This window comes from Stigmatopora nigra, chromosome 2, assembly GCF_051989575.1.
Source record: "Stigmatopora nigra isolate UIUO_SnigA chromosome 2, RoL_Snig_1.1, whole genome shotgun sequence".
NCBI lineage: Eukaryota > Metazoa > Chordata > Actinopteri > Syngnathiformes > Syngnathidae > Stigmatopora > Stigmatopora nigra.
Window position 1 is genome coordinate 17,948,863 of NC_135509.1, and position 26,499 is coordinate 17,975,361.

The 26,499-nt window shown below is 36.2% G+C and overlaps 2 protein-coding genes across 2 annotated transcripts in view; both read left to right on the forward strand.

Annotated features, from left to right (window-relative positions):
• LOC144193310 (fatty acid 2-hydroxylase-like) overlaps positions 1–2,830 on the forward strand; it is a 28,662-nt gene extending 25,832 nt beyond the window's left edge. Inside the window, exons 6-7 of the mRNA XM_077712135.1 lie at positions 506–758; positions 1,162–2,830. Of these exons, the coding sequence (XP_077568261.1) occupies positions 506–758; positions 1,162–1,235 (327 nt within the window). The 3' untranslated portion in view covers positions 1,236–2,830. The remainder of the gene's footprint in view (positions 1–505; positions 759–1,161) is intronic.
• A 3,011-nt stretch (positions 2,831–5,841) lies between these two features.
• Positions 5,842–26,383, forward strand: LOC144210866 (fatty acid 2-hydroxylase-like). The gene is made up of 9 exons (XM_077737811.1): positions 5,842–5,985; positions 6,070–6,144; positions 8,956–9,203; positions 17,172–17,297; positions 20,956–21,098; positions 22,618–22,718; positions 22,842–23,014; positions 24,282–24,534; positions 24,957–26,383. Exons 3-9 carry the CDS (start codon positions 9,198–9,200, stop codon positions 25,028–25,030), a joined length of 876 nt encoding a protein of 291 aa, XP_077593937.1. The 5' UTR covers positions 5,842–5,985; positions 6,070–6,144; positions 8,956–9,197; the 3' UTR covers positions 25,031–26,383.
• The last annotated feature ends 116 nt before the right edge of the window (positions 26,384–26,499 follow it).

Here is a 26,499-nt window from a genome sequence, read left to right on the forward strand (position 1 = left end):
ACGTCCGGTGAGCAAACGTCCGGTGACCAAACGTCCGATCACCAAACGTCCGGTGACCAAACGTCCGGTGACCAAACGTCCGGGCGACTAAACATCCGGGCGACCATACGTCCGGGCGACCAAATGTCCGGCGACTAAACGTCCGAGTACCGAGAAAACGCCCCCTCCCCCGCCTTCTTCTAAGTCCGTCTGTGAACCCTCCGCGTCTAATTTTTGTTCTATTAAACACATTTTAGTACGATTAAACCACTCGTTATTTGTTACTTTGTCAATAGATGGCGAATTAGAAGAAATAAAACATTTTTTTTCCAATCCAGTATCCTGTTTTTGATGTTTTTCAGAGGTTTGGAACAAATTCATTTGTTTTTAGTTGATTTCAATGGGAAATGTTCGCTCAAGTTACGAGAAGATTGACATAAGAGCTCAGTCCCGGAACGAATTGAGCTCGTATGTTGAGGTACTACTGTAATCTACATCTTTAATCATGTGCTCTCTGTCTCTCTAGTCTCCATTCGACGGCTCCCGGCTTGTCTTCCCACCCGGATTGGCTTCTTTTGTGGTTGGGACTTTCTACGCCATCCTCAATTGTCTGCTGCCGGAAATGGTCAGCTTGTCCATGTTCGTCGGAGGGCTGTGTGGCTATGTGGTGTACGATATGATCCACTATTACCTTCACTATGGGGCACCGAAAAAAGGATCCTACATGTACAGCTTGAAAGCCTACCACGTCAAACACCACTTTGAGCACCAAAGAGCAGGTGAGAGTCACAACACTTAACAATCACTTTTACTCATTCTCCAATTGCCTTAAATATGGACTGCGGGCTCCCTCTAGTGGCCCTGCCAAAATTTACTGTCTGGTTAGAGTTGACTACTTTTAAGTTCAATGCAACAATATGTCATCTTTAAAATTACTAATTTAATTTTCATAGTTAATACATGTTGAATCATTTGAATTTTTTTCATTTCCTCTACTTTCATGTAAGCTACAATTATTGTCTTAAATTTAAGTATTAACATTTTCAGCAACCATTTGGAAGATTTTTTTTAGAACAATTTTGATTTAAGGATGATGGTAGCGTTTGGAGAGTTAAGTGAGAATTCTTTGGGTGATACTTGAAGTTTGAGAACCACTGTTCTAATCCAATTTTCTGTCTCTAGGTTTTGGAATCAGCACAGCATTTTGGGACCGCCCTTTTAACACGGTCATTCCTGATGAGAAATTTGAATCTTGAGGGTATCCTACTGAACCAAAGTACTGATCAAGCACCCTCCTGTCATGTCTGCAAAAAAAATCCGACACCCAGTTCAGCCAAGATGGATTTTTTTTAATCTATTTCCTATGCAACTAATCTATCCACATTATTTCAGCCTGCTGTCAGTCCCACATTCTTTCTATTTCCATGTCTTCTGGTGTATGCTTTCCCTAGCTGTTGCACAACCAAATCTCACGCCATTGCTGTGCCTTTAACCACAACGACCTCCCCTGGTAGATGACCCGAATTTAACCTGTGTAGAACACTGTCAGAGGCATCGAGGAGGTCATTGAAAAACAATTCAAATACACGTTTACGCTGACACATCTAATATGGAAGCAGACTGTGATATACAAATTATAGATAAGCACAACAACAAGACTCACTCACATTTCCTTCTAATCTGCCACATAAAATGATGCTTTGGCTGTCCCAGAGCAAGAAAAATGAGTTAGAAAGTGTCAGAAAGTGTGTGAATGTGAAATCCAGGCAGTGAAAGGCAGGATGATGAGAAACAAAAGTAAATGTTACCTGGGGTTCTCCCAATTTTGAGTTACTGGAAGAAGGTTTGTCCATAAGATTGGCTACGAGTAAGATTCTTTACTTAAGTACAACGTGTATTGCCAATGTCAGCGCCACCTGTTGGAACGAAATGGAGATGCACTGTATTTTTGTAAGTTTCTTCTTTTACTGATACTAATGCTATTATAACGTAAGAAAAAAATGATGTTTTTGTAAGATTCTTTGTACAGAAGATCCTTCAATAGCTCCAGCTTCATATCATCGCATAGAAAGGCAGTTTTTCCAAAAATTTAGAACACAATTGATGATGTCAACATTCGGGCCAGAGCAAGAGTGATGTGAGGGAATGAGGCCAGCTTGTCAGGCTTCCTGCTGTGGGGGTTGGGGATTTTAGTCTTATTTTTTTTAGATTTTGAATTTGGTCATTTGTCAACTAACTGTATTCAGCGACCACAGCTCCCAGGAGGAGCCATCTGACTGGGTAACAGGAAGTCTTGACAAATGGCGGAGCCTCATACGTCTTTTTTTGGTCACCACTAATAACAAATGCAGATCAATCCATTAAAATGTAATCCGTTTTTTTCCATTTTTTTAATGGATCCTACAAGAAAGTCCATTGGTTCAAAGAATGACTTACATATATGTAGTGTATGCATAACATGGAAAATAACATGGGCTTGAACGTCATATTCATACCATCTTTGCTTTTAAAGATAAGAAAATATCAATTATTGTTGGTTAATAACTTTTGTAATATAAAACCTTTTCACTGCAGCAATAAATGTCTGTAATAATGAGTGTGTCTAGCAAGGTTGATAATGTCTATTTTGTAACATCATTTCTCCATATGATTAATTCGTACTGTACTAAAAATCTGATATTATTAATATCAAACGCAAGAAGAAACCATTATGAATTTCCATCACAAATATTACTCTGTAAACCATTTTTAACAGTGATGATAATGATGATGATGAGTGTACTGATCGATGCTATGCTAATGCAATGCCCACCTGAGGCAATAAAATACTTATACATCTTTATTTAATCAACATGAGAATGTCTGGTCAGGTTGATTTTTGGCAGAATAGTAGCCTAAATATTTAGAAAATTATGCTAAACATTCATATTGTCACACATTTGTTACACATTCAAATGTATTTGTAAATATCTACACTTGAGATGTTACTATTTTCTATTGATATATTAATTGTTCATTCATTCATTCACAAGCATTGCAGAGGATGCTGGAGCCAGCTAAGTTTGGCCAACCAGGTGTTCACAATTTGTTGGAATTTTGGTGTATGTGTGTGTATGTGTGTGTTTACTCCCCGCCTCTCATAGCCAGCTGTGTTGAGTTTATTTGATTAGCCTTTTGTGTGTATATAAGGAGAGTGTTTGGTGGCATTTGGTGTTGGAGTATTGCTACCGCTACCTTGTGTGTCCATTCCAGTTAGTCATATGTTTTTTTTTTCTTTCTGTCTATATTTTTTTATTTTGTCACTTTGTATTCCCCATTTTTTTTGTGATTAAAAAGCCTGAGTTTTGCACCAGCAATTTAGCCAACTTTTTTTCCCTGCATCTTGAGTTAAACTTTGACGCAGCTGACAATAAACATGACACCAAACTGGGGACACTCTGAATTGGTGGCCAGACAATCGGAGGCGCAAGGAGATGCACAACCATTCTCACTCCCACTCATACCCAGGCGCAATTTAGAATGCTCAACCAGTTTAACATCCTGCATGTTTTGCAATGTGGGAGGAAGCTGGACTAGTTGGAGAAAACCCATGCAGGCATGAGGAGAACAAGCAAACTCAACACATTAAGGTCTGACATGGGATTCAACCCTCAACCCCAGGACCGTGAGGCTGACGCCATCCAACTAATGTACGTATATATTCTATTATTCTATCAATGGCCTGATGTGAGGAAGATTATATTTAATTCATCTATTTTAATGCATATTTAGATCTCATCTCATTTTCTGAACCGCTTTACCCGCACTAGGTCGCGGGGGGTGCTGGAGCATATCCCAGCTGACTTCGGGCCAGAGGCAAGGGAAAGCCTAAATTAGTGGCCAGCTAATCGCTGGGCACAAGGAAACAAACAACCTGCATATTTCCATTATTTAAAAAAAAAAAAAAAGATTATGAGGAAAAACCCTTATCACCGTTGAAACAGAAAAAAACAAACAAACAAACAAAAAAGCCAGTCAGTGGATTTGGTGCAGAATTCTATATCAATGTTAAAGAAATGGATAAATAAAATCAAAGTATCGTATGTCCTGTCATGTGAGTATTGGGCACATTGTGATCTCACGGTTAAAATGAGAAATAAAAAAAAAACTTTAAAAAAAACAATCTTACTGCTATCTGATATACCAAAAATACGATGACGATCAACTGGTAGAAGTGAAAAAAAAACAACTACATGACACTGGAGTATAAATAGCATTTTTGGGGGGCAGTTCTTCAATTTATCAGAAATCAAAAACAGACATTACACAATAAATTAATGGTAAAATAGGGAACAACAGACTAAATAGATATATGAAAATGTAACATTAACATTTTTTGTATAGCCATTGACTATAAAATAAAACATAACCAGCTGTTGTTGGTCAGAATGTGGAAAAAGTGTCATGAACTGATTATAAATTGCATACCTGTCAAACTGGAAAAAAAAATGTGATTTATATTCCAGAAAATAGGGTATATCCTTATGACCTTCAAATGTTTTTGTATGAGAAATATTATTATAGCTGTACTTAATTAACATTTTTCTCTTTTATCCCAGGTAAATGTGGAAGGAGTAGTATTTTTCTTATAAGATTACAATTCTTCTTTTTTGAACCTTATTAATAATTGTATTGTTTTTCCTATGTAAATCTTAAATGTTAGTGTTAAAAAATGATAATTGGAAATTTTACACTTTTACAATCAAAATCTGTCTTCTGACTTTAGATCAAAGGTGTCAGACTCTGGATTAAAACCCCTTTCACGTATCCAAAACAATGCTTTTTTTTTAAATCTATTTTTAGATTTTACAAAATGATTTTTGAACAAAAAACACAGAAAAAATTGATTTAAAAAAAAAATACAATTATCGATTTAAAAGGGGGAAATCAGGATATGTAATATACATCTATACTCTTCATTTTAATTTGATCCTAAAACAGAAAATCGGCACTCATAATTTACTTTCCCGGGCCACACAAAATGATGCGGTAGGCCAGATTTGGCCCCCGGGCCGCCGCTTTGACACGTGTGCTTTAGATGAACATTTGAGCCTACTCTACTTTTGTGGGAGTGGTAATTTTCTTATATTACAATTCTTCCTTTTTAATTCTTATGAATTATTTTATGATTTTTATATGTAAATCTTAGACGCTCCAGTTAAAAAAATGACAACTTTATTTTACAACTTTTGTGTAATCGTCTGTCTCACTTTTGGTGAACATTTAAGCCTACTCTAATTTTGTGGGAGAAGTGGTGTTTTTCTCATTAGTTTTCCTTTTTTAACCTTATTTTATTATTTTTCTATGTAAAGCTTAGACTTTGTATTTAAAAAAAATGACAACTTGAGGACTGACTTGGGATTCAACCCTCGACCCCAGGACCATGAAGCTGACGCCATCCATTTTCAAATCTTACAACTTTAGAATCATAATCCGTGTCTCACTTTTGATGACCATTTGAGTCTACACTACTTTTGTGGAAGGAGTGGTGTTTTTCTTATAATATTACAATTCTTCTTTTTTTAACCTTATGAATATTTGTATTATTTTTCTGTGTAAATGACTTTGATGAACATTTGAGCCTACTCTACATTTTATTATTTAACAGAATATAGTTAAAGATCCAGTCGCCTCATCAGCTGGTAGTATGGGTCAAAGTTTTGCGAAATGGAGCAGTTTGGACCCCCCTCCCTCCCCCCCACCTTGAAATAAATAGAGGAGAGGGAAAGAGACAGATTGACAGTGTGATGCTACCCAATCAGACTCAAGACTGTAGAGCAGTAGGACCCAGAGATTTAACAACAGTCGCAGTAGTGGTGAGCAGGCCTGTCTGAGGGAGGAGCCTGGCAGGAACCCAAACAAGCCTCCACACCCTGCATTCAGGGGAAGTTCCTCTGAATTCCTACCATACATGCACTCACTCACTCACACAGCCAGAAAGCTGCTAGAACTCTGCGTACTGAGCGAGTGAGTGCACAGTCACATTGTGTTATTTCTGCTGTGTATTCCACAAAGCTGAATATATGAAGCCTTCTTCATGTTTTGCTACAGGGGGGTGTGGTGGTGGGCTTGCTGAGGCCTTTTGAAGAACTGGAGACCAGACACTCGTCATTCAGCCCCTCCAAGGTGTTGTATTTCCTAATTCATCCCTCTTTGTCACTTTCCTATCCTACGAATCATTGCTACCGTAACCCGCTCGGATTGGCTTTTTTTCCACTCAGTCTGTCATTGCAGCACCACCGTGTCTTGCCAAAGAGCTTCTTTCATAGTGCTGCACAATTAACTTCACAATAAACTCTTCAAGTTGTGTTATGATCATGTAATACACTGAGGAAACAATATTAGGTAATTTCTATATACGCATAAGAAGAGCTACTGTATAGAGCTACTATATACTGAGATAGTTATAGATTTAATCCAAATATTTGTATTTATTATCATTATGGCAGTGTAATACTTCTGAACTGCATCACACTGAGAGCTCGGGTGAATATTTGCCGTTTCTTAGAAGTACCGAAGCTTATCATTATGTCATAAACAGTAGAGGTGGAACTGCAAACAATAGCATGATTATATAGTTTTTGAATTCAGTAACATCTTGAAATTATGGCAATTTTGATCCTAATGTTTATATTCATCAGTATTCTCTACAATGCATGTCTTGGTCAATTGATGCTTTGTCTTACATTGATTTTAATGTAAATCTGCTGATGTAAACGATATGTATACTGTTCTAAACACTTGCATTGGCTTTTCCTGCTTATGCTAGTTTTCTAATACATTTCCAAAACTTGCTTGTTAGATACTTGTAGAAGTCACATTTGGTCAAGAGTGCTTTTTAACTGGCTGTTTCCAGTGTAGGGTGTGATCTTCTCCGTTAGGACAAACCTTAGAGGAAAATATTGGTAGTTATTACCTATTGTAAGTTAAACTACAATTCTTACATTTTTTTAGTAGTTTTACAAAAACGCAAATCACAACACCCCAAAATAACTTATAAAGTCAGGTCAAATTTAAAAACGTTCTGTCTTTAAGACTGGGAAGAAGTTACGGAATCATTTAAATTGGAGCAAAAGTTGAGGCTGTGGGTCATTTTTCTTTAGATTGTAATTTTTTCATGAGTTACATATGATCTGAATAAAAATAACAGATTTTGCTCTAACTTATTGGAGGAATGAGGTATTACTTGTTTGAAAATGTTAATGTCAAGAGGTGGACAATTTTTTTTTTAGCATGTCAGCCTCACAGTTCTGGGGTTGAGGGTTTGATCACAGGTCTGGACTTTCCTGTGTGGAGTTTGAATGTTCTCCCCTGGGCTTGTGTGGGGTTTCTCCAGGTACTGTGGTTTACACTACATCCCAAAAACATGCATGGTAGGCTGGTTTAAGACTCATAATTGCCCCTAGGTGCGAGTGTGAATGGTTGTCCGTTTTTTTGTGCCCTGCGATTGGCTGACCACTGGTTCAGGGTGTCCCTTGCCTGGTGCACACTGTTAGCTGGGTTAGGCTCCAGCACCCCCGCGACCCTTGTGAGGATAAGCCAATCGGAAAATTAATAAATGAATAATGTTAGGAGATTCTAAATGATCATGTAAATTCTTCAATTTTGCTCAATCATGAGGACAAATGTACAACAATAGACATTCATTGGTTGGTCACAGGACTATAAATACCAAGACAGTCACATATTTGCACAATCCCATGGTTAGTACAGTCATGAAAAAACTAATAGAAAAGTTACAGAAATTGAAATGACATTTTCTTTAAAAAGTTTCTGAAGCAGCATTTTCATTCAAGAGTCGAACATAGATTAAAATATATTTACACAGAGATGTTCAACACCTTTTAACTAAACAAAGTCAAAACATTGTTTCAAAAGTTAAAATGTAATTTACTTTGTTCAATTAAACTACCAGTGATACGGCGGGTGGTCAGTACGGATCACAGTTCTGAGATTAAGGGTTCAATCCCAGGCTGAGGCCTTTCTGTGTTGAGTTTGCATGTTCCTCCTGTGACTCTGTGGGTTTTCTATTGGTGCTCTGGTTTGTGTGAGCATGTTTGGTTTGGTCGTCTCCTTAAGCACTGGGATTGTCTGGCAACAAATCCCGGGTGTCCCCCGCCTCTGACCCCAAGTCAGCTCCAGCACCCCCGCAACCCTTGTGAGGTTACGCATAACGGAAGATAAATGAACAAATGAAAATTAAAATACCAGACGATACAAGTACAACAAAAAAAGTCCAATATTGAAGTAGGTAACAAGTTAAACTGGAACTCAAATAGTTAGTTGCTCAAATTCAAATAAGTTGGCATTAACCTAATGTGACCTTAAAATAACTACTTAAGTCATTTTTTTAACAAACAAAATTGATATTTTTTGTCAATATATGAAATTTAACAAACGGAAGTGTTGGTTTACTGAAAAATCCCTCCAAAATGACGGGTTATTACTGTATTTTCTGGACTATAAGACGCACCAGCCAAAAAATCCATAATTAAGAAGGAAAAACGTATAAAACATCGGAGAAGTCACATTTTTTTGTCATCTTGAAAGGCAATTTAAAATAAAAGTAAAATAGAGAACAACAGGCTGATTAAGATGGAATTGAAACCAGCATCCTCAATTAAAATTAGTTTTTTTTTTTGCTCAATCATGAATGCATTAAAAATAAATCAATGAGAACTTAAAAACATGAAAACATGGCTATTTTTCACTCTTGGAAAGTTGGTCAAAAAAGTGACTACAGCAAGATGAGAAAATTTTAGCATAACTAAGTTCCTCAAACATTTGTATGTTTCCTTATGCTCCCATTGGTCTCGCATTCAAGTACGCAGTGACCTGCAAACCATTTTCGGGCCACTATAGTTCTAAAAAAAAAAAAAAAGGAAATGACAAAATCTTTTGTTGTTGTTGTTATTTTACACAAACATTTTCTTTCAGTGCCAGCATGAGTAAGGAAGAATCCGATGAGGGCGGTGGAAGTATCGTCGAGAAGCACCGAGAGAAGCCACCAATTGACACTGCTCCCGGAACTGCGACGACGGGGCCAGGATGGACAAAAGTCACCTGTCCTTGCTGTGTCTCTGACCAGATTGAACCTCTGGTCCTAATAAAACTTGGTGAGAATGTCCGACCTGAAACCAAAAGATGGCTCATCAGATTAATTGGAGCTCCCCAGAAAGATGGAGGTGAGACATACACCTATCAGTTGAAGTTATCTGTGTAATGGAGGATATGTGGAGGACAATAGAACACGTATCTTGGTCTGATCGCACTAGAGGTTCTTTGCCGTTTTGACCCTGGGGTCCAGCTTTTTCTCTGAAATGTGGCTAACATTCATCCATTCATTTTCGGAACCCCTTTATCCTCATTAGGGTCGTAGGGGGTGCTAGAGCCTATTCCAGCTGACTCTGGGGGACACCCTGAATCGGTGGGCAGCCGATCGCAGGGCACAAGCAGACGGACAACCATTCTCACCCACAACCATACTCCGGGGCATTTTATAGTGTCCAATTGGCCTACCCTGCATGTCTTTGTGGGAGGATACTGGAATACCTGTAGAAAACTCACCTAGGCCTGGGAACCTGGATTTGAACCCAGGACCCCAGAGCTGTGAGGCTGACATGCTAACCTGTGCATACCAGCCTTTTCAAATATTATGACTTGTGTTAATTCCATACCTGTCAACTTTTCCCGTATTGTCTACGTTTTTGATCATTTCGAATTGTGGATGCAATATAACAACTTTTGTATGGGATTTTTTATATATATATATATATATATATATATATATATATATATATATATATATATATATATATATATATATATATATATATATATATATATATATATATATATATATATATATATATATATATATATATATATATATATATATATATATATATATATATATATATATATATATATATATATATATATATATATATATATATATATATATATATATATATATATATATATATATATATATATATATATATATATATATATATATATATATATATATATATATATATATATATATATATATATATATATATATATATATATATATATATATATATATATATATATATATATATATATATATATATATATATATATATATATATATATATATATATATATATATATATATATATATATATATATATATATATATATATATATATATATATATATATATATATATATATATATATATATATATATATATATATATATATATATATATATATATATATATATATATATATATATATATATATATATATATATATATATATATATATATATATATATATATATATATATATATATATATATATATATATATATATATATATATATATATATATATATATATATATATATATATATATATATATATATATATATATATATATATATATATATATATATATATATATATATATATATATATATATATATATATATATATATATATATATATATATATATATATATATATATATATATATATATATATATATATATATATATATATATATATATATATATATATATATATATATATATATATATATATATATATATATATATAAAACTGGATATACATGGAGGGCTTTTAAAAAAAATGCAAATAGCCACTCATTTGGATATTGATGCCTGGGAAATGTTTCCAAAACAGTGAAGATCTGGGCCTGTTTGCAAGTTTAACACTAGTGAATCAGCATTTGGGAATTAAGGAAGGTAATTATTGGAGCTTTGCTAGCAGAATTATTTTCAATGTACGTACCACATTAGTTGCTCAAGAGTCTTGGTTGCTGAACTATACGTGTCGTAATGCACCACACATTCTCAATTGGACTCGAGTGCTGGCAAGCCAACTCACTCTGTTTTAATATAAAGCCACACAGAATGTGGTTCCATAATGTCTTGCTGAAGTAAGCAAAGATTTCCCTGAAAAGGACATTGTTTCGATGGCAAAACGTGTTGCTCGGAAGGCGGTATGCACCTTTCAGCATTAATGGTTTCTGCATTCACATTTGTTCCAGTTAGATTGGGTATAACACATGCAAAATATTTCACAAAGGGACACGGTGGCTGCAGGTTTTAGTTCCAATCCATTAAGAGGATACATTTTTACCAATCTAGTATCTTAGAAGTGGAATCAGTGAATTGGAGTCAGTTGCTTACTGTTGCAATAGAAACGTTATTGGTTAAACTTTTGGGCTGGATCGGTTGGAACAAAAACCCTGCCACACCACCATAACTGGAGCCATTTCAACTTTGCACACAAAATGTCCTTTTTGGCTTGGAGGACATAACCTCCATTGTATTTCCAAAATTTAATTGAAATGTCAACTCCTCAGATAAACATCTACAATTTATGTCATTTCACCATACATGAAATTGGACCCAAAGAAGTGAGAGGGGGCGGCCCGGCAATGTGAGTGGTTAGGGCGTTGGCCTCACAGTGGGGGACCTGGGTTCAAATCCAAGTTGGTCCACCTGTGTGGAGTTTGCATGTTCTCCCCGTGCCTGCGTGGGTTTTCCTCGGGGACTCTGGTTTCCTCCCACATTCAAAAAACATGCGTAGTAGACTGATTGGACAGTCTAAATTGCCCCTAGGTGTGAGTCTGAGCGTGAATGGTCGTATGTCTCCTTGTGCTTTGCTATTGGCTGGCCTCCGATTCAGGGTGTCCACTGCCTCTGGCCCAGAGTCAGCTGGGATAGGCTCCAGCAGCCCCCGCGACCCTAATGAGGATAAAGCGGTTCAGAAAATGAGATGAGATGAGAAGTGAGGGGTACCATTTGTATGCTTTCATGCTAGAATTTTCACACTCATTCGTGGGAACTATATTTATTAACTGTTTCAACTAGTATCACGGAGTGTTCCTGAGACATTGTGGCAATATTGTTTGTTCAACGGTTTCCATTTACTAGGAATGTAATGATAAACTAACATTAACATAGAATGCAGGAAGGCTCCAAACCCCAAAAAACGAACTAGACAGAGTCATTCTAAGCTAATCACTACTTTGTGTACGTGTGGTTTAAGAACAGCATAAATGTTAAGTGTTCACAATTACTCCAACACTTTTCATTATATTATGGCTCGTAGATGGTGAAATGTCAACATTAAATAATGGAAGGATAAAATATTCTTCAATTGTTGTACTTTAAATGCTTATGTATGCCTATTAATTGGTGAAAGGTATTTTATTTTTTATATGGCCTTATTTTTTTATAAGGCCTTATTTTAAATGATATCTCTCTTATTTTGGCATGTTTATATGGATGTGTAAATTGCAAAACTGACACTAACCGAGCCAAAATAGGTCATTGGTAAAAAAAAATTCTTGTCATATCTCAAAGTTTATAAATGCGATGACAATGAGATATTTGGGAATTTGAGCAAAAAAAACACTGTAAGACAAAAGACTACTTATGTGGGCCATACAAAATGAAGGTATAATGGTGACGTTTCCCATAGGCATTGACTTGAAGGTGTTTTTGAGCATTCCTGAAGTCAATTTTCAGCCAAATTCAATGTTCTCTGACAGTGCTGTCTCACTCCCATCTTAATTGCGTAAAGACGCAACGTTTCTAAAAACCAGGGCGTGCTTATGTTTGACATTCATTGTTGGTGTGTATGTGCTGTTGAATAACAGAGACATTGCTCTCATAACTACGCATGTCATTCTTTACATGGGAGTTTTCTTATCTGTTATACCAGCACCAAGCAAAACTTATTATTGTTTTTCAATTCATGACTCATTTTCATTGCAGTGTTTCAAGCCAAGGCACTTTTGACTGATTAAGAGCATTTGAACATTTTCATATAGAAATAATTAATCCAACATGTTATACATTGATATCAAGTAAAAATAAATAAATCGATAAATAAACAAATAAAAGCAAGAGTCTGTTTTCTGGGGTGTTCCAGAATTACAGTATTTATGACATTAGACATATTTCATAGTTTAATTACCAACAATGGATGGAATTACATATTGTTTTGACTGGCACATAGCTAATACAATTTTTACCAATTTAAGCAATTTAGCTTTTTAATTATACCCATAGTTTCCGCACAGTAAGAAACCCATTTATTAATAAGCCAACTGGTAGTGCAGTTTGGATGGGATAAGTTCAGAAGTAAATTTGCCTAATTATTTCCAATATACTGTATTTTTTAGTTATGTTTAACTTTATTTATGGAATTTTAAGAGAATCAAATACATTTAGTTTCATGCTAGTGCTGCCACTTTGCTATATTTATCTTTTTACCCTGCCAGGCTTAAAAAAATAATAATAATAACTTTTGCACATATGTAGAGAATCACTTGAAGTTAAACATTTCATGCCATTTGACCGTTTAAAAAAAGTATTCGGAGCACCAAAATTGATATGTGGTTGAACTGTGGAGGCAGATATTTTTCCAACCTAAATCATGGAATGGATAAAACAATAAATTATAGTCTTTTTTTTATTTTGGCCCACTTACTGCTTGCCATTTTGGTAAATTGAATCTGACATTAGAATAAATACAATACAAATTTGACATTTAATAAATAACAGTAATAATATTTTAGGTTAAAGAGCCTCTATATACTTCTATTGTGTATTCAAGAATACTTTAATTAAACATTTACCAATGCTGTCAATTTAAAACTGCAGTTTTGTTTTAGGTGATGGTCTATCGACCTGTAGTACTTTGTGCTATAGTTGTAATGTAATGTTCGGTACTATAATGGTGCTGGTTTGAATATTTTGAATCAGTATTTGATCTATTGTTTAATTTTCTTTTACCCCTTAATAAATTCATGCATCAAAAATCCCTACGCCTCTGCCCTCAGTGGCTAAACTGCAGTGTCAGTGTTGTGATGGTACGGGGCTTCATCGCGACACTCTTCTAACTAGCTCCATTGTTTCCTTTTTCATTCTTTCACATATGTACTCCTTCTTCTGAGACAGAAACCAGTGTTGTTTCTTTCTTGAACCCCCGGCATAGGTCGCTCTCTTTAACCTTGTTCTCGTCAGTAACAATATCATCCAAGATTACTCAGTCAGTGATTCTTTTTCACTAAAACAAATGTATTTTGTGAAGTAAGCCGTTCTGCTTTATTAATTTCTTAGTCATTTATTAACCAAGCTTGACACATACACATACAAAGCACACACACAGGAATGAAGTCAAGGTTAAAAAATCTGAAAGAAACATTGTACCTTTTGATAACTAAGAAATAAGACTTTGCATGAGGTGTATATCAGGATGGTTGGTGTCATTTTAAATATGACAATGGGTATATATGTTTTTTTTTTTCTTGCTACAAAATTTAAGTGTGGACAAGCACTCCTTGAATGCCAACAATTCTTTACTCAACTCCCCCCATCTGTTTGCCCAATGACTAATACTTGGCTGCAAAACTTTCATTAGAATATTGTTTAAAGCAACCTTTTAAAATTGTTGTATTAATTCATACAACCTCTTGATAGATTTGATATCTGAGCTCAGAAGCAATAGGAGGAATATATAAACAAACACCACTGTACAATTGCTGAAATGCATGAAATTCTAGTGGTGCATTTTCTAATATTACCGCATTTACTCACATATAAGCCGCATTTATCGGACAATAAAATGATGTCTGAATCGAGGGTATGGCTTATATGTGCATAAAAAGCTGACATGCAAGAAACAGCAAGGTGACCAAGACGAAACACCATAACACCATAACACCATGTCAACCAGCCCATTCATACCGACAAGATGGTGAATTGTACCATTTTACAAAGCAGAGGAAACCCAAAAACAATTGGCGGAGGGAGCTTTCTCAGTTGTATTTTCATCAGGCAGGATTTTTGATGAAGATAAATGACGACGGCCTATGCTAGTTTATTTCAAATGTAAAATATTCACATCAATTTACCACATTTAATTTCAGTATTGGTAAAGCAGCCATTTCATAGTGTAACGAATCAGTTTGCTTGTGTACTGGAAAGGGTTCAGTTTTTTATTTACTGCTTTTTCAGATTTCTATGAATGCCTCACTCAAAGCAAGGCAACCAGAAAGGAAGTTGCGCAAAAGCGAAATGAAAGTGAAAATGTGTTGTGGCCCTTCGTGCTAGTGGTTAGATGTTTTGGCACGAACTAACTCTTGGTTTCAAACAATGAGTTGGTCTGAAAGTTTTGACATATTTTGGATAAAGAGAGAAGGAGTGATGCTTAAGTTTAAGTTCACATTTTGAATTATCCGGAAACTTAATCTGAGTGTGCTTTGCTGAAGGAATGCTGTTTGTATTGATATTGTAGGGATTTTCTTAAACCACAGAAAGGCATGCTTATCAGGCATTATGCAGACATGAACAGAAGCAATTCAGTCAAGTAGGAGTTTGTGCATATAGTACTGCGATAAATCAAACCAGTCAGTAGATAACTAAGATAAAAAAACAAAGAGCAGTCCAAAATGAATAAAAAAAATCTATTTTTATTCAAGTGGAAACATGAAGTAGATAAATTAGCAATGATTATATTATTCTGAATATTACCCACATGCTGTATTCCTTTGAACTGATATATAATTAGTAAAAATGTATAATTGCAGACTTGATACAGAAGATTAGAATAATTTACCTCCACCCAGAAAACTGAATCACATTGTCAGTGCATTGTACTTGCTCTAACACACACACACACACACACACACACACACACACACACACACACACACACACACAGAAACGCACACACACACTTTAACACTGTAGTGTTTTACTTGAAACATGCAACAGAAAGCAAATAGGGTTCCTCAAAAAGGGCACTGGACATTTTGATCATTTTCATTAATTCATTTTTTTTCAGTTATGTTTTATTTATTCATTCTCTGAACCGCTTATCCTGACAAGGGTCTCGTAAAAATACTTCTACTAAAACTACCGACATTTTATTTAGTGGATGATGAAATCAAATAATTTACAGATTTTTGTAGAGTGTGGGAAATGCATTAAGTTGTATTTAAATCCAAAACTGTAGAAAAAAACTTTTCAAAACCCCCCAAAACCCGATCTTTCAGTGCCGTATGGGGATTTTTAGCCTTCTGCAGAATAGTACGTCATTTTAATAAGAAATTACTTTTTTTCTCCCATCTGTTTCTTCTGTACTTAATCAGAGCTTCAAGGAAGTTTTAGCTTGTTTTTCATATATTGTGTGCTACCTACAATAGTGCAACAGGAAATGGAAAGTCAGAAGTACCGCACCGCAACAACCTTTGTTCGGAAATCCCCTACAAATCCGATACTGTGAAAATCATTGCGAGCAGAACACATGGGGAAAATATTGAAAATATTCATTAATTGTATTCCTGCCTGAATGCCTAACTTTTGTGTATGTTGACACCTGTCATATGAACACTTGACCATCACAAGCTACCTTCTGGTGACTCTTCCGAGTATTAACGTGCCTGTTGTATGGGGGTCAAAGACAAAAGACTGGAAAGTAGTATAGAAACGATGAGAATATACACAAGTAGCACAGGTTTAGGCAGTGTTGTGATCACAATTTTGTTTATCCAGCAGCCAGGCTTTAAGATGATTGGCAAAGAGATTCCATGTCTGTATTGTGCTGCAATCCTTCATGATTGTACATATCATCACCGGATTTTAGTAAACTGTGATCCTTCACCACTTCACGGCTTCAGTCCATTGCTTTTTTTTTAATATTAAGTATTACAAAAAAGTTCAAATAAAAAATTAAACATTCACGCTGAAACTCCCAAGCAGTAATTGCATTTGTGTACTTGTATTTTTGGATAAGCACGAAAACATGTCGTATGGTATTTAGTAATAGATCTTAGTTTGCAGTTTTTCGATTATTGCGGCCATGTCGAGTCTACATTATCCGCGATATTCGAGGGATTACTGTACATAAAACAAGAGAGTGAAGAGTGAAAACAGGATTGGTGGACAGTATTTACCGGCATCATAATTCACTGATGAGAATATGAATTGTCACTGCGTCCTTTGGCCATACTCTTTGCCATCACTCGATGCAGAAGATGTATTTTTGACTGCATTTGACCTATGGATTTCTTTTTTATTTTTGTTAATCATGGTGTGCTATTTGTCTTTATTTTTTACAGAATCTGAGAGAAAGGAGGAACATCAGTGAAGAGACAAAAGAAAAGACAGAAAATGGTGTAGCATCAGAGAAACTTGACCACCAAAAGGCTCCATACAATCTCTGCAGTTCTGTGGACCTTGAAAATGTATGAAAACTACTTTTTGTTTATGATTATTTATCATTTGTATGTAATATATGTATATATATATAACTGAAAGAATGAAAGGCAGTGGATTGCATGAGGTTGTATAAAGTAAGTGGCTAGTGAATGGCTATTGAATGTGCTCAAGTTGCAAATGGGTAAATGGTCATCAGGTCACTCACCCTGTCTTTTTCCCTTTTGTACTCTTTGGAGTTTGTGAGAATGTTTCTCTTTACCTCAGTGTTTCCCAACATTCATTAAGCCAAAACAAATATTACTTGACATAAAAAAGGAATAGACCACCTGATGGTGTAGGGCAGGGGTGGCCAAACCGGTCCTCGAGGGGCGCTATGGGTGCAGGTTTTTGTTCCAACGGATCCAGCACAGAAACTGACCAATGAGATTTCTGCAGAAAACAAGAAGCACCTGACTGCAATCCACTGATTGCACTTGTAGGACCCCAGATTGGTGAAAAGGTGTCCTATTGATGGTTTGGAATGAAAAACCGCACCCTCGGTGGCCCTTTGTGAAATAGTTTGGACACCCCTGGTGTAGGGTGCGGGCAGACGTAGGTTCGATTCCCATTGGTGGCAGTATGATTGTGTATGCAATAGGTCACCTGTCTCACTCTGTGTGCCCTACGACTTATTGGCAAGGATGCGTGGTACAGAAGGTGAATGGAAAAAATGAATAATCTTAAGGCACGTTAAGAAACCAATATCAAGTACTGTATATTTTGGACCATACGAGTCTATCATAGTTTGGCCAATGTTGTGATTTATACTCCGCAGCAATTTATATGTGAAATTATTGAATATTCAATTTGTGCTTTAATATTCAAAGCGAAAGAGTACATTCACTTCCACAAGTAATAGTTGGATACTAACGCAAATGTCATGCAGTCAGTTTCTCCATTTATCTCTTCTCTTATTTACCTCTTATTTTTCTTTCTTACCACTATTTTTTATTTTTCTTCTTCATGCTGCTGCTCTTTTTATCTTTATTTTTGCTCTGGCCTAGGGAGTTATGTTCAGCATTCGCGTTGAAAATATATAGCGCCATCTAGCGTTGGATGAGTATGATGTCTATAACCCGAAAATAAGACGACCCCAAATTTTTCAGTCTATAAAAAGAGATAATTTCCAAGGCTACGGTCCTTTTTTGGGAATTTATCCATGTAGCTAACGCAGATGATATTTTTAAACTTCAAAGTTTATCCCTGATATTGTACCTGCTAAATCACTGAAACAAAATGATTAGTTTTGTGTAACCAATTTGAGTCTTAAATTATCCGGGATGACCAATATTTGCGGATTTAATCCCATATCAAGGTTTTTTTGTTTGTTTGCAATACCTCTTGGTACAATATACATGAACAGGGTCACATTCAATAAAATATATACACCATATTTTCCAAATTATATTGGAAGTGGAAGCAAGAAAATATAAGACATATTTTTGTGAAGGCAATTTTAATGCGAATCTAAGAACAAATGTAAATTAAAGTAACAATAATAAAATACAGAAGAAAAGGGCAAAACAGGCATCCATTAACGTAACTGTTTTTCGAGATAATTCTATCTTGAAAAACAGGCTGTCAGTGATGAGAGACAAAAAAAATAATAAACATATAAAAGATGCACTTTATTAATCGCAGGCCCAACCAAACTACTAAACAAATGCGATTTATATTCCGGAAAATACTATACATATTTTTTTTATTTTTTTTATAACAAGCAAATAATGACCCTCTTATTTAGTATCATTGTTTCATCAACAATTATCAAATTAATAGTTGGCAGGTGTCTTTATTAGTATATGCACTTTATTAGTCGCAGGCCCAACCAAACTACTAAACAAGTGAGATTTATATTCCGGAAAATACTATACATATTTTTAAAAAATTTTTTATAACAAGCAAATGATGACCCTCTTATTTAGTATCATTGTTTCATCAACAATTATCAAATTAATAGTTGGCAAGTGTCTTTTTAAAATAAAATTAGCTTTTTATTTCATGCAGACATTATACTTTATACTCTTCAAACCTGGCTTTTTCATTTTGTCTTGTGATATTGTCAATATTAGACATGAGAACCACCAAAGTTATCTTTGTTCTACTGAACAAAAACAAAGGGCGGGCATTTCTGTTCATTTCAGTATAAATATTTACTAGTGGTATCTGAAATAGTTGGGAGTACGTATAGTCACACTGTGGGACAATGGGCAATGCATCATATTAAAAGTATTTCCTTTCTTTCCTAAATAAAGCCCTGAATTGAAAGGAAATTCTTTGAAATTTCTATTAAAAATGTGCATCTTTTCAGATGGTTATGTTAGACGTTGCAACGTTATTTCATTGACAGCCAACTTCTTTCTATACCTTAAGTTTCGGGACAACATTCCCGCCTCATGCTCATCTAGCATGTGAGTGGTTTAATTGAATACTAACCTTTCAAAAACCTAATAAAAAACATCCTACTTCCACTCTTACAAAAGCCACCGCTCAACTCTTTTAAACCACTCACATTTCCTGCGTGACGTAAAGAAAACCAGATTGTCAGGTTATTTAGCATGCATTTTTTGGCAATAGCTTAAACTACCTTTCTTGTATTCTGAGATATGCAGGTCGATCTATTATTGTGACATTTTTATCCATGGATTTGGATTTAAAATTTTTATATTTTGTATTTTCCGCACTATTAGGCCAAACTAAAATATGAAAATTTTCTCAAAAGCCATCCGTGCGCCTTATACATGGATCGATATTAGTTAATCATTCTAGGAAATTCCCTTTAGCTCAGCACCATTTAGTTTATGTAAAACGCAGCCCCTGACCACTACTACTACTACTACTACTACTGCAACTCCATCTGGTGGATAAATGACGTTCCACCTATTAATACTACTACAGTTTCATCTAGTGGATGTATAACACAATCTCCTATTACTACTACTACAGCTCCGTCAAGTGGTTGTATAACACGCCCCCTAAAACTACTAATACTACTACTACTACTACTAATCCAGATTCATCTAGAAGATGTATATCCCAATCCCCTACTACTTGCACCACTACAACTTCTGCCTTTTATAATCCGGTGGGTCTTACATATGAAACACATTTTAAGAAAGGCGATTCATTGAATGTGCACCTTATACTCCGGTGGACATTATAGTGCAGAAACTACGGTAAGCGGAGTAACGTGGTCATGTCCTGCATGTGATATACTATATACAAATCTAAGATGTAGTCCATCAGTCCACTTGGGTTATGTATAAATGTAAAAAAGTGAATATGACATTATTTTCTCAATGACCCACATACTTTTAGATCTGCCAAACATCTTGCCTTCCATTCCCCAATCAGTCATCAGTAGTGTTAGTGTGTGCACCTGTTACTCAATCTGCTAAAATGAGACAACAGTTGGCGTTGCAGAAGAGAAAATTACATTTTGTGGAATTATCTGACGTCTCCCCATGTAACAATTGGTTGAATAACACATTTGAATAAAAATGATAGTTGCCAGGGGCAAGTCAAAACCAGTTTCAACGCCCTCTTGGCCCATCACAAACACAGGAGGAACCCTCTGCTAATATTCTGGTTCTACCTGCTGGTGGACCAAATGAAATAATTCCCTCTTGTCTTTGTTCCCGTCAGGATTTGGTGGACTGGAGGAAGCCCTTGGCGTGGCAAGTGGGCCATTTAGGAGAGAAATACGATGCTTGGGTTCATCAACCAGTCGACAAGCCTATCCGACTGTTTGGGAACCCTTTCCTTGAGGCAAGCACCAAAACCTCCTGGTGAGATTCTTTTATAATAAGAATTCTTAACTGCTGGATGGATATATACAGGAGCTAAATTATTGTTTAACTCCATACTATGAAGACCCGAATAATAGTAGGCACTTGAATAATAGTAGGGAGTGGAAAATTCCAAATGAATTATTAATAGTAGGCACCGGAATAATAGTTGGCAGTGGAAAATTCCAAAAATAATGAATATTAGTAGGCACGAGATAATTAGTGACGGATAATCGTGTTGCAAAGTTGTATTACAGTTGCAAATAATTGCTGCAAATAATTGCTGCAATGAATTGCGTATAACGTAGCTCTCGTATATATTAGGCCTACCATTACATTGTAATTATGTATATTGCAACTCTACCAGTGGCAATTGCACGTTCTTACTAGTACTAGTACGTTAGTAAAAACAGCACGTGTGCTTTACACGTAGAAAGTTAATGACATAGAAGAATGTTGCTGCTGCACAGACTTAATTGAGGCAAAAATTAATAATCGTAGGCACCCGAATAAGAATCGTAGGCATGCGAAAATTTGAGTTGAAAAAATAATCGTAGGCATATGATTATTCGGGTCTTCGTAGTAGGTGGATTAAGGTCATCCCACAATTGGGGGACATTTATCCTTCAAATCGTGTGGAAAAATATATTCATAGTGATTAACACTACACAAATGAAGGGTTAATTAACTCAGTGGACAGTGATTGGTAATATTTTATCATTTATCTCATTTTTTCTGGACCGCTTTATCCTCACCAGGGTCAAGGGGGTGCTGGAGCCTATCGCAGCCAGAGGTGGGTGGACACCCTGAATTGGTGGCCAGCCAATCGCAGGCACAAGGAGACAAACAACCATTCACGCTCACACTCATACCTAGGAGCAATTTAGAGTGTCCAATCAGCCTACCATGCAAGTCTTTGGAATGTGGGAGGAAACCGGAGTACCCGGAGAAAAGCCACGCAAGCCCGCAGAGAACATGCAAAATTGCTTTTCTTTGGGTACTCAGGTTTCCTCCTACATTCCAAAAACATGCATGGTAGGCTTATCGGACACTTTATATTGTTTTGAGGTGTGAGTGTCAATGGTTGTCAGTCTCTTCATGCACTGTGATTGGCTGGCCACAGATTCAGGGTGTCCCCCGCCTCTGACCCGAAGTCAGCTGGGATAGGCATCATCATCCAACCAGGACCCTATTGGCCATAAAGCGGTTCAGAAAATGAATGAATGAATGTTCATGTTAATGTCATTAACATGAACATGTTCATTATTATGTATTGTTCCTTAACTACATAAATCAAACTCAATGACAAAATGGCAAAAAAAAGCTTCCCAAAAAGTGTCAGGGTTAATGATACTTTGGATATTATCAATTTAAAGATTTCATATTATACTATAAATGCAATTAGCAAATTCTCATTCCCATTGGCAACCAGCAATTGCAAATGACAATATTCTCCATTACTATAACTGGTGATATGCAGGACATTTACATAATTTTTGGTTTCATTGTAATTTTACAGGTATTGGGTGCCAGTGGTGTGGCTTCCTCTTGTGTTTTATTTCAGTTGGTCTTGCTACAGCACCCTGGCAAGGGGCACCACTAGAATAGCGATCACCTCAGGTAATTTACAGCAGTGCATTCGCAATTCACAAATGCGACAAACAAATATTAGCATGATATCCTATTTCATACTGCCCGCCTCCATTATTATTTTTTTTTTGGTGTATTTGTGTGTTTCCATAGATTTCTCTTTCATGGTCCATAAGTACAGTTTCCCACTGTTCTTCATGATGGGCTGGCTCTTGTGGTCCTTCCTCGAGTACTGCATCCATCGCTTTGTCTTTCACATGAAACCGCCAGCTCATAATTACTACCTCATCACGCTACACTTTCTTCTGCATGGACAGCATCACAAGGTACAAACAAACTACAGCATCAAAACCCTTTGAAATCTGGGCATAAATTTGCGATATCACAATATTTCGCCAAGTATTACAATCTCACAATACGGTTTATGAATGGTTTATGAATGACTACGTACTGGTGTGTAGGGAACAAATGGTACAATAAATTAAAGTAATTATTTAAACATCAACATGGACATTTTGATGGGAATATTTCTATTCATTATATTTTATTGATGAGATCGGGGAGCAGGTAGAGGAGAACTTAGAGAAGTGGTCTTCTCTAGAAAAGAGAGAAATAAAGGTGAGCAGGAGTAAAATAGAAGACAAGAGTAATGAAGTTACAAGAAGTAAATTGAAAGAAACTAAAGGACTTCAGGTACACAAGGTCAACAGTGCGAGCTGATTGAAAATATGGAATGCAGGTGAAGAACCATTTGCAGGTTGGTAGGAACAGCTGAAGTAAAGTATCAGGTTTAGCAGACTTTGATGGTTTGGAAAAGTCCAGAGAAAAGATGGGGACTGTAATAGCAGTAAAATGATGATACTGAAACCTCTCTCTGTCATGAATCAACAGTAGATATTCAGATATTAAACTCTTGTGAATATAATTTTGAGAGCTGGTTTCAACAGTATTTAGATATTGAATAGTACTTGGATATTAACCTCTCTCTCTCCTGAATCAACAGTAGATATTTAGATTTTAAACTCTTACCCGTACTTACTCTCTGTCACCATTTGACTGGTGACAAAAAAAACCGGGGACCAACGGGGACCAAACGTCCCGTGACCAAACGTCCGGTGACCAAACGTCCGATCACCAAACGTCCGGTAACCAAACGCCCGGTGACCAAACGTCCGGGCGACCAAACATCCGGGCGACCATACGTCCGGGCGACCAAATGTCCGGCGACTAAACGTCTGAGTACCGAGAAACGCCTCCCCCGCCTTCTTCTAAGTCCCTCTGTGAACCCTCGCGTCTAATTTTTGTTCTATTAAACACATTTTAGTACGATTAAACCACTCGTTATTTGTTACTTTGTCAATAGATGGCGAATTAGAAGAAATAAAAAAATTTTTTTCCAATCCAGTATCCTGTTTTTGATGTTTTTCAGAGGGTTGGAACGAATTCATTTGTTTTTAGTTGATTTCAATGGGAAATGTTCGCTCAAGTTACGAGAAGATTGACATAAGAGCTCAGTCCCGGAACGAATTGAGCTCGTATGTTGAGGTACCACTGTAATCTACATCTTTAATCATGTGCTCTCTGTCTCTCTAGTCTCCATTCGACGGCTCCCGGCTTGTCTTCCCACCCGGATTGGCTTCTTTTGTGGTTGGGACTTTCTACGCCATCCTCAATTGTCTGCTGCCGGAAATGGTCAGCTTGTCCATGTTCGTCGGAGGGCTGTGCGGCTATGTGGTGTACGATATGATCCACTATTACCTTCACTATGGGGCACCGAAAAAAGGATCCTACATGTACAGCTTGAAAGCCTACCACGTCAAACACCACTTTGAGCACCAAAGAGCAGGTGAGAGTCACAACACTTAACAATCACTGGCTTCTTCTTTTGCTTTTACTCATTCTCCAATTGCCTTAAATATGGAATGCGGGCTCCCTCTAGTGGCCCTGCCAAAATTTACTGTCTGGTTAGAGTTGACTATTTTTAAGTTCAATGCAACAATATGTCATCTTTAAAATTACTAATTTGATTTTCACAGTTAATACATGTTGAATCATTTGATTTTTTTTTCCATTTCCTCTACTTTCATGTAAGCTACAATTATTGTCCTAAATTTAAGTATTAACATTTTCAGCGACCATTTGGAAGATTTTTTTCTAGAACAATTTTGATTAAAGGATGATGGTAGCGTTTGGAGAGTTAAGTGAGAATTCTTTGGGTGATACTTGAAGTTTGAGAACCACTGTTCTAATCCAATTTTCTGTTTCTAGGTTTTGGAATCAGCACAGCATTTTGGGACCGCCCTTTTAACACGGTCATTCCTGATGAGAAATTTGAATCTTGAGGGTATCCTACTGAACCAAAGTACTGATCAAGCACCCTCCTGTCATGTCTGCAAAAAAAATCCGACACCCAGTTCAGCCAAGATGGATTTTGTTTAATCTATTTCCTATGCAACTAATCTATCCACATTATTTCAGCCTGCTGTCAGTCCCACATTCTTTCTATTTCCATGTCTTCTGGTGTATGCTTTCCCTAGCTGTTGCACAACCAAATCTCACGCCATTGCTGTGCCTTTAACCACAAGGACCTCCCCTGGTAGATGACCCGAATTTAACCTGTGTAGAACACTGTCAGAGGCATCGAGGAGGTCATTGAAAAACAATTCAAATACACGTTTACGCTGACACATCTAATATGGAAGCAGACTGTGATATACAAATTATAGATAAGCACAACAACAAGACTCACTCACATTTCCTTCTAATCTGCCCCATAAAATGATGCTTTGGCTGTCCCAGAGCAAGAAAAAGGAGTTAGAAAGTGTCAGAAAGTGTGTGAATGTGAAATCCAGGCAGTGAAAGGCAGGTTGATGAGAAACAAAAGTAAATGTTACCTGGGGTTCTCCCAATTTAGAGTTACTGGAAGAAGGTTTGTCCATAAGATTGGCTACGAGTAAGATTCTTTACTTAAGTACAACGTGTATTGCCAATGTCAGCGCCACCTGTTGGAACGAAATGGAGATGCACTGTATTTTTGTAAGTTTCTTCTTTTACTGATACTAATGCTATTATAAGGTAAGAAAAAAGGATGTTTTTGTAAGATTCTTTGTACAGAAGATCCTTCAATAGCTCCAGCTTCATATCATCGCAGAGAAAGGCAGTTTTTCCAAAAATTTAGAACACAATTGATGATGTCAACATTCGGGCCAGAGCAAGAGTGATGTGAGGGAATGAGGCCAGCTTGTCAGGCTTCCTGCTGTGGGGGTTTGGGGTTTTTAGTCTTTTTTTTTTAGATTTTAAATTTGATCATTTGTCAACTAACTGTATTCAGCGACTACATGACTCCACAGCTCCCAGGAGGAGCTATCTGACTGGGTAACAGGAAGTCTTGACAGATGGCGGAGCCTCATACGTCTTTTTTTGGTCACCACTGATAACAAATGCAGAACAATGAAATGTAATCAGTTTTTTTCCCATTTTTTAATTTTTTAAAAGGATCCTTCAAGAAAGTCCATTGGTTCACAGAATGACTCACATATATGTAGTGTATGCATAAAATGGAAAATAACATGGGCTTGAATGTCATATTCATACCATCTTTGCTTTTAAAGATAAGAAAATATCAATTATTGTTGGTTAATAACTTTTGTAATATAAAACCTTTTCACTGCAGCAATAAATGTCTGTAATAATGAGTGTGTCTAGCAAGGTTGATAATGTCTATTTTGTAACATCATTTCTCCATATGATTAATTCGTACTGTACTAAAAATCTGATATTATTAATATCAAACGCAAGAAGAAACCATTAT

Excerpts from the sequence above, each read along its gene's own strand:
- LOC144210866 (XM_077737811.1), top strand. Across the intron at positions 17,298-20,955 it reads GTTCTGTGGACCTTGAAAAT|GATTTGGTGGACTGGAGGAA; the intron begins GTATGAAAACTA and ends TGTTCCCGTCAG. Across the intron at positions 23,015-24,281 it reads TGCATGGACAGCATCACAAG|TCTCCATTCGACGGCTCCCG; the intron begins GTACAAACAAAC and ends CTGTCTCTCTAG.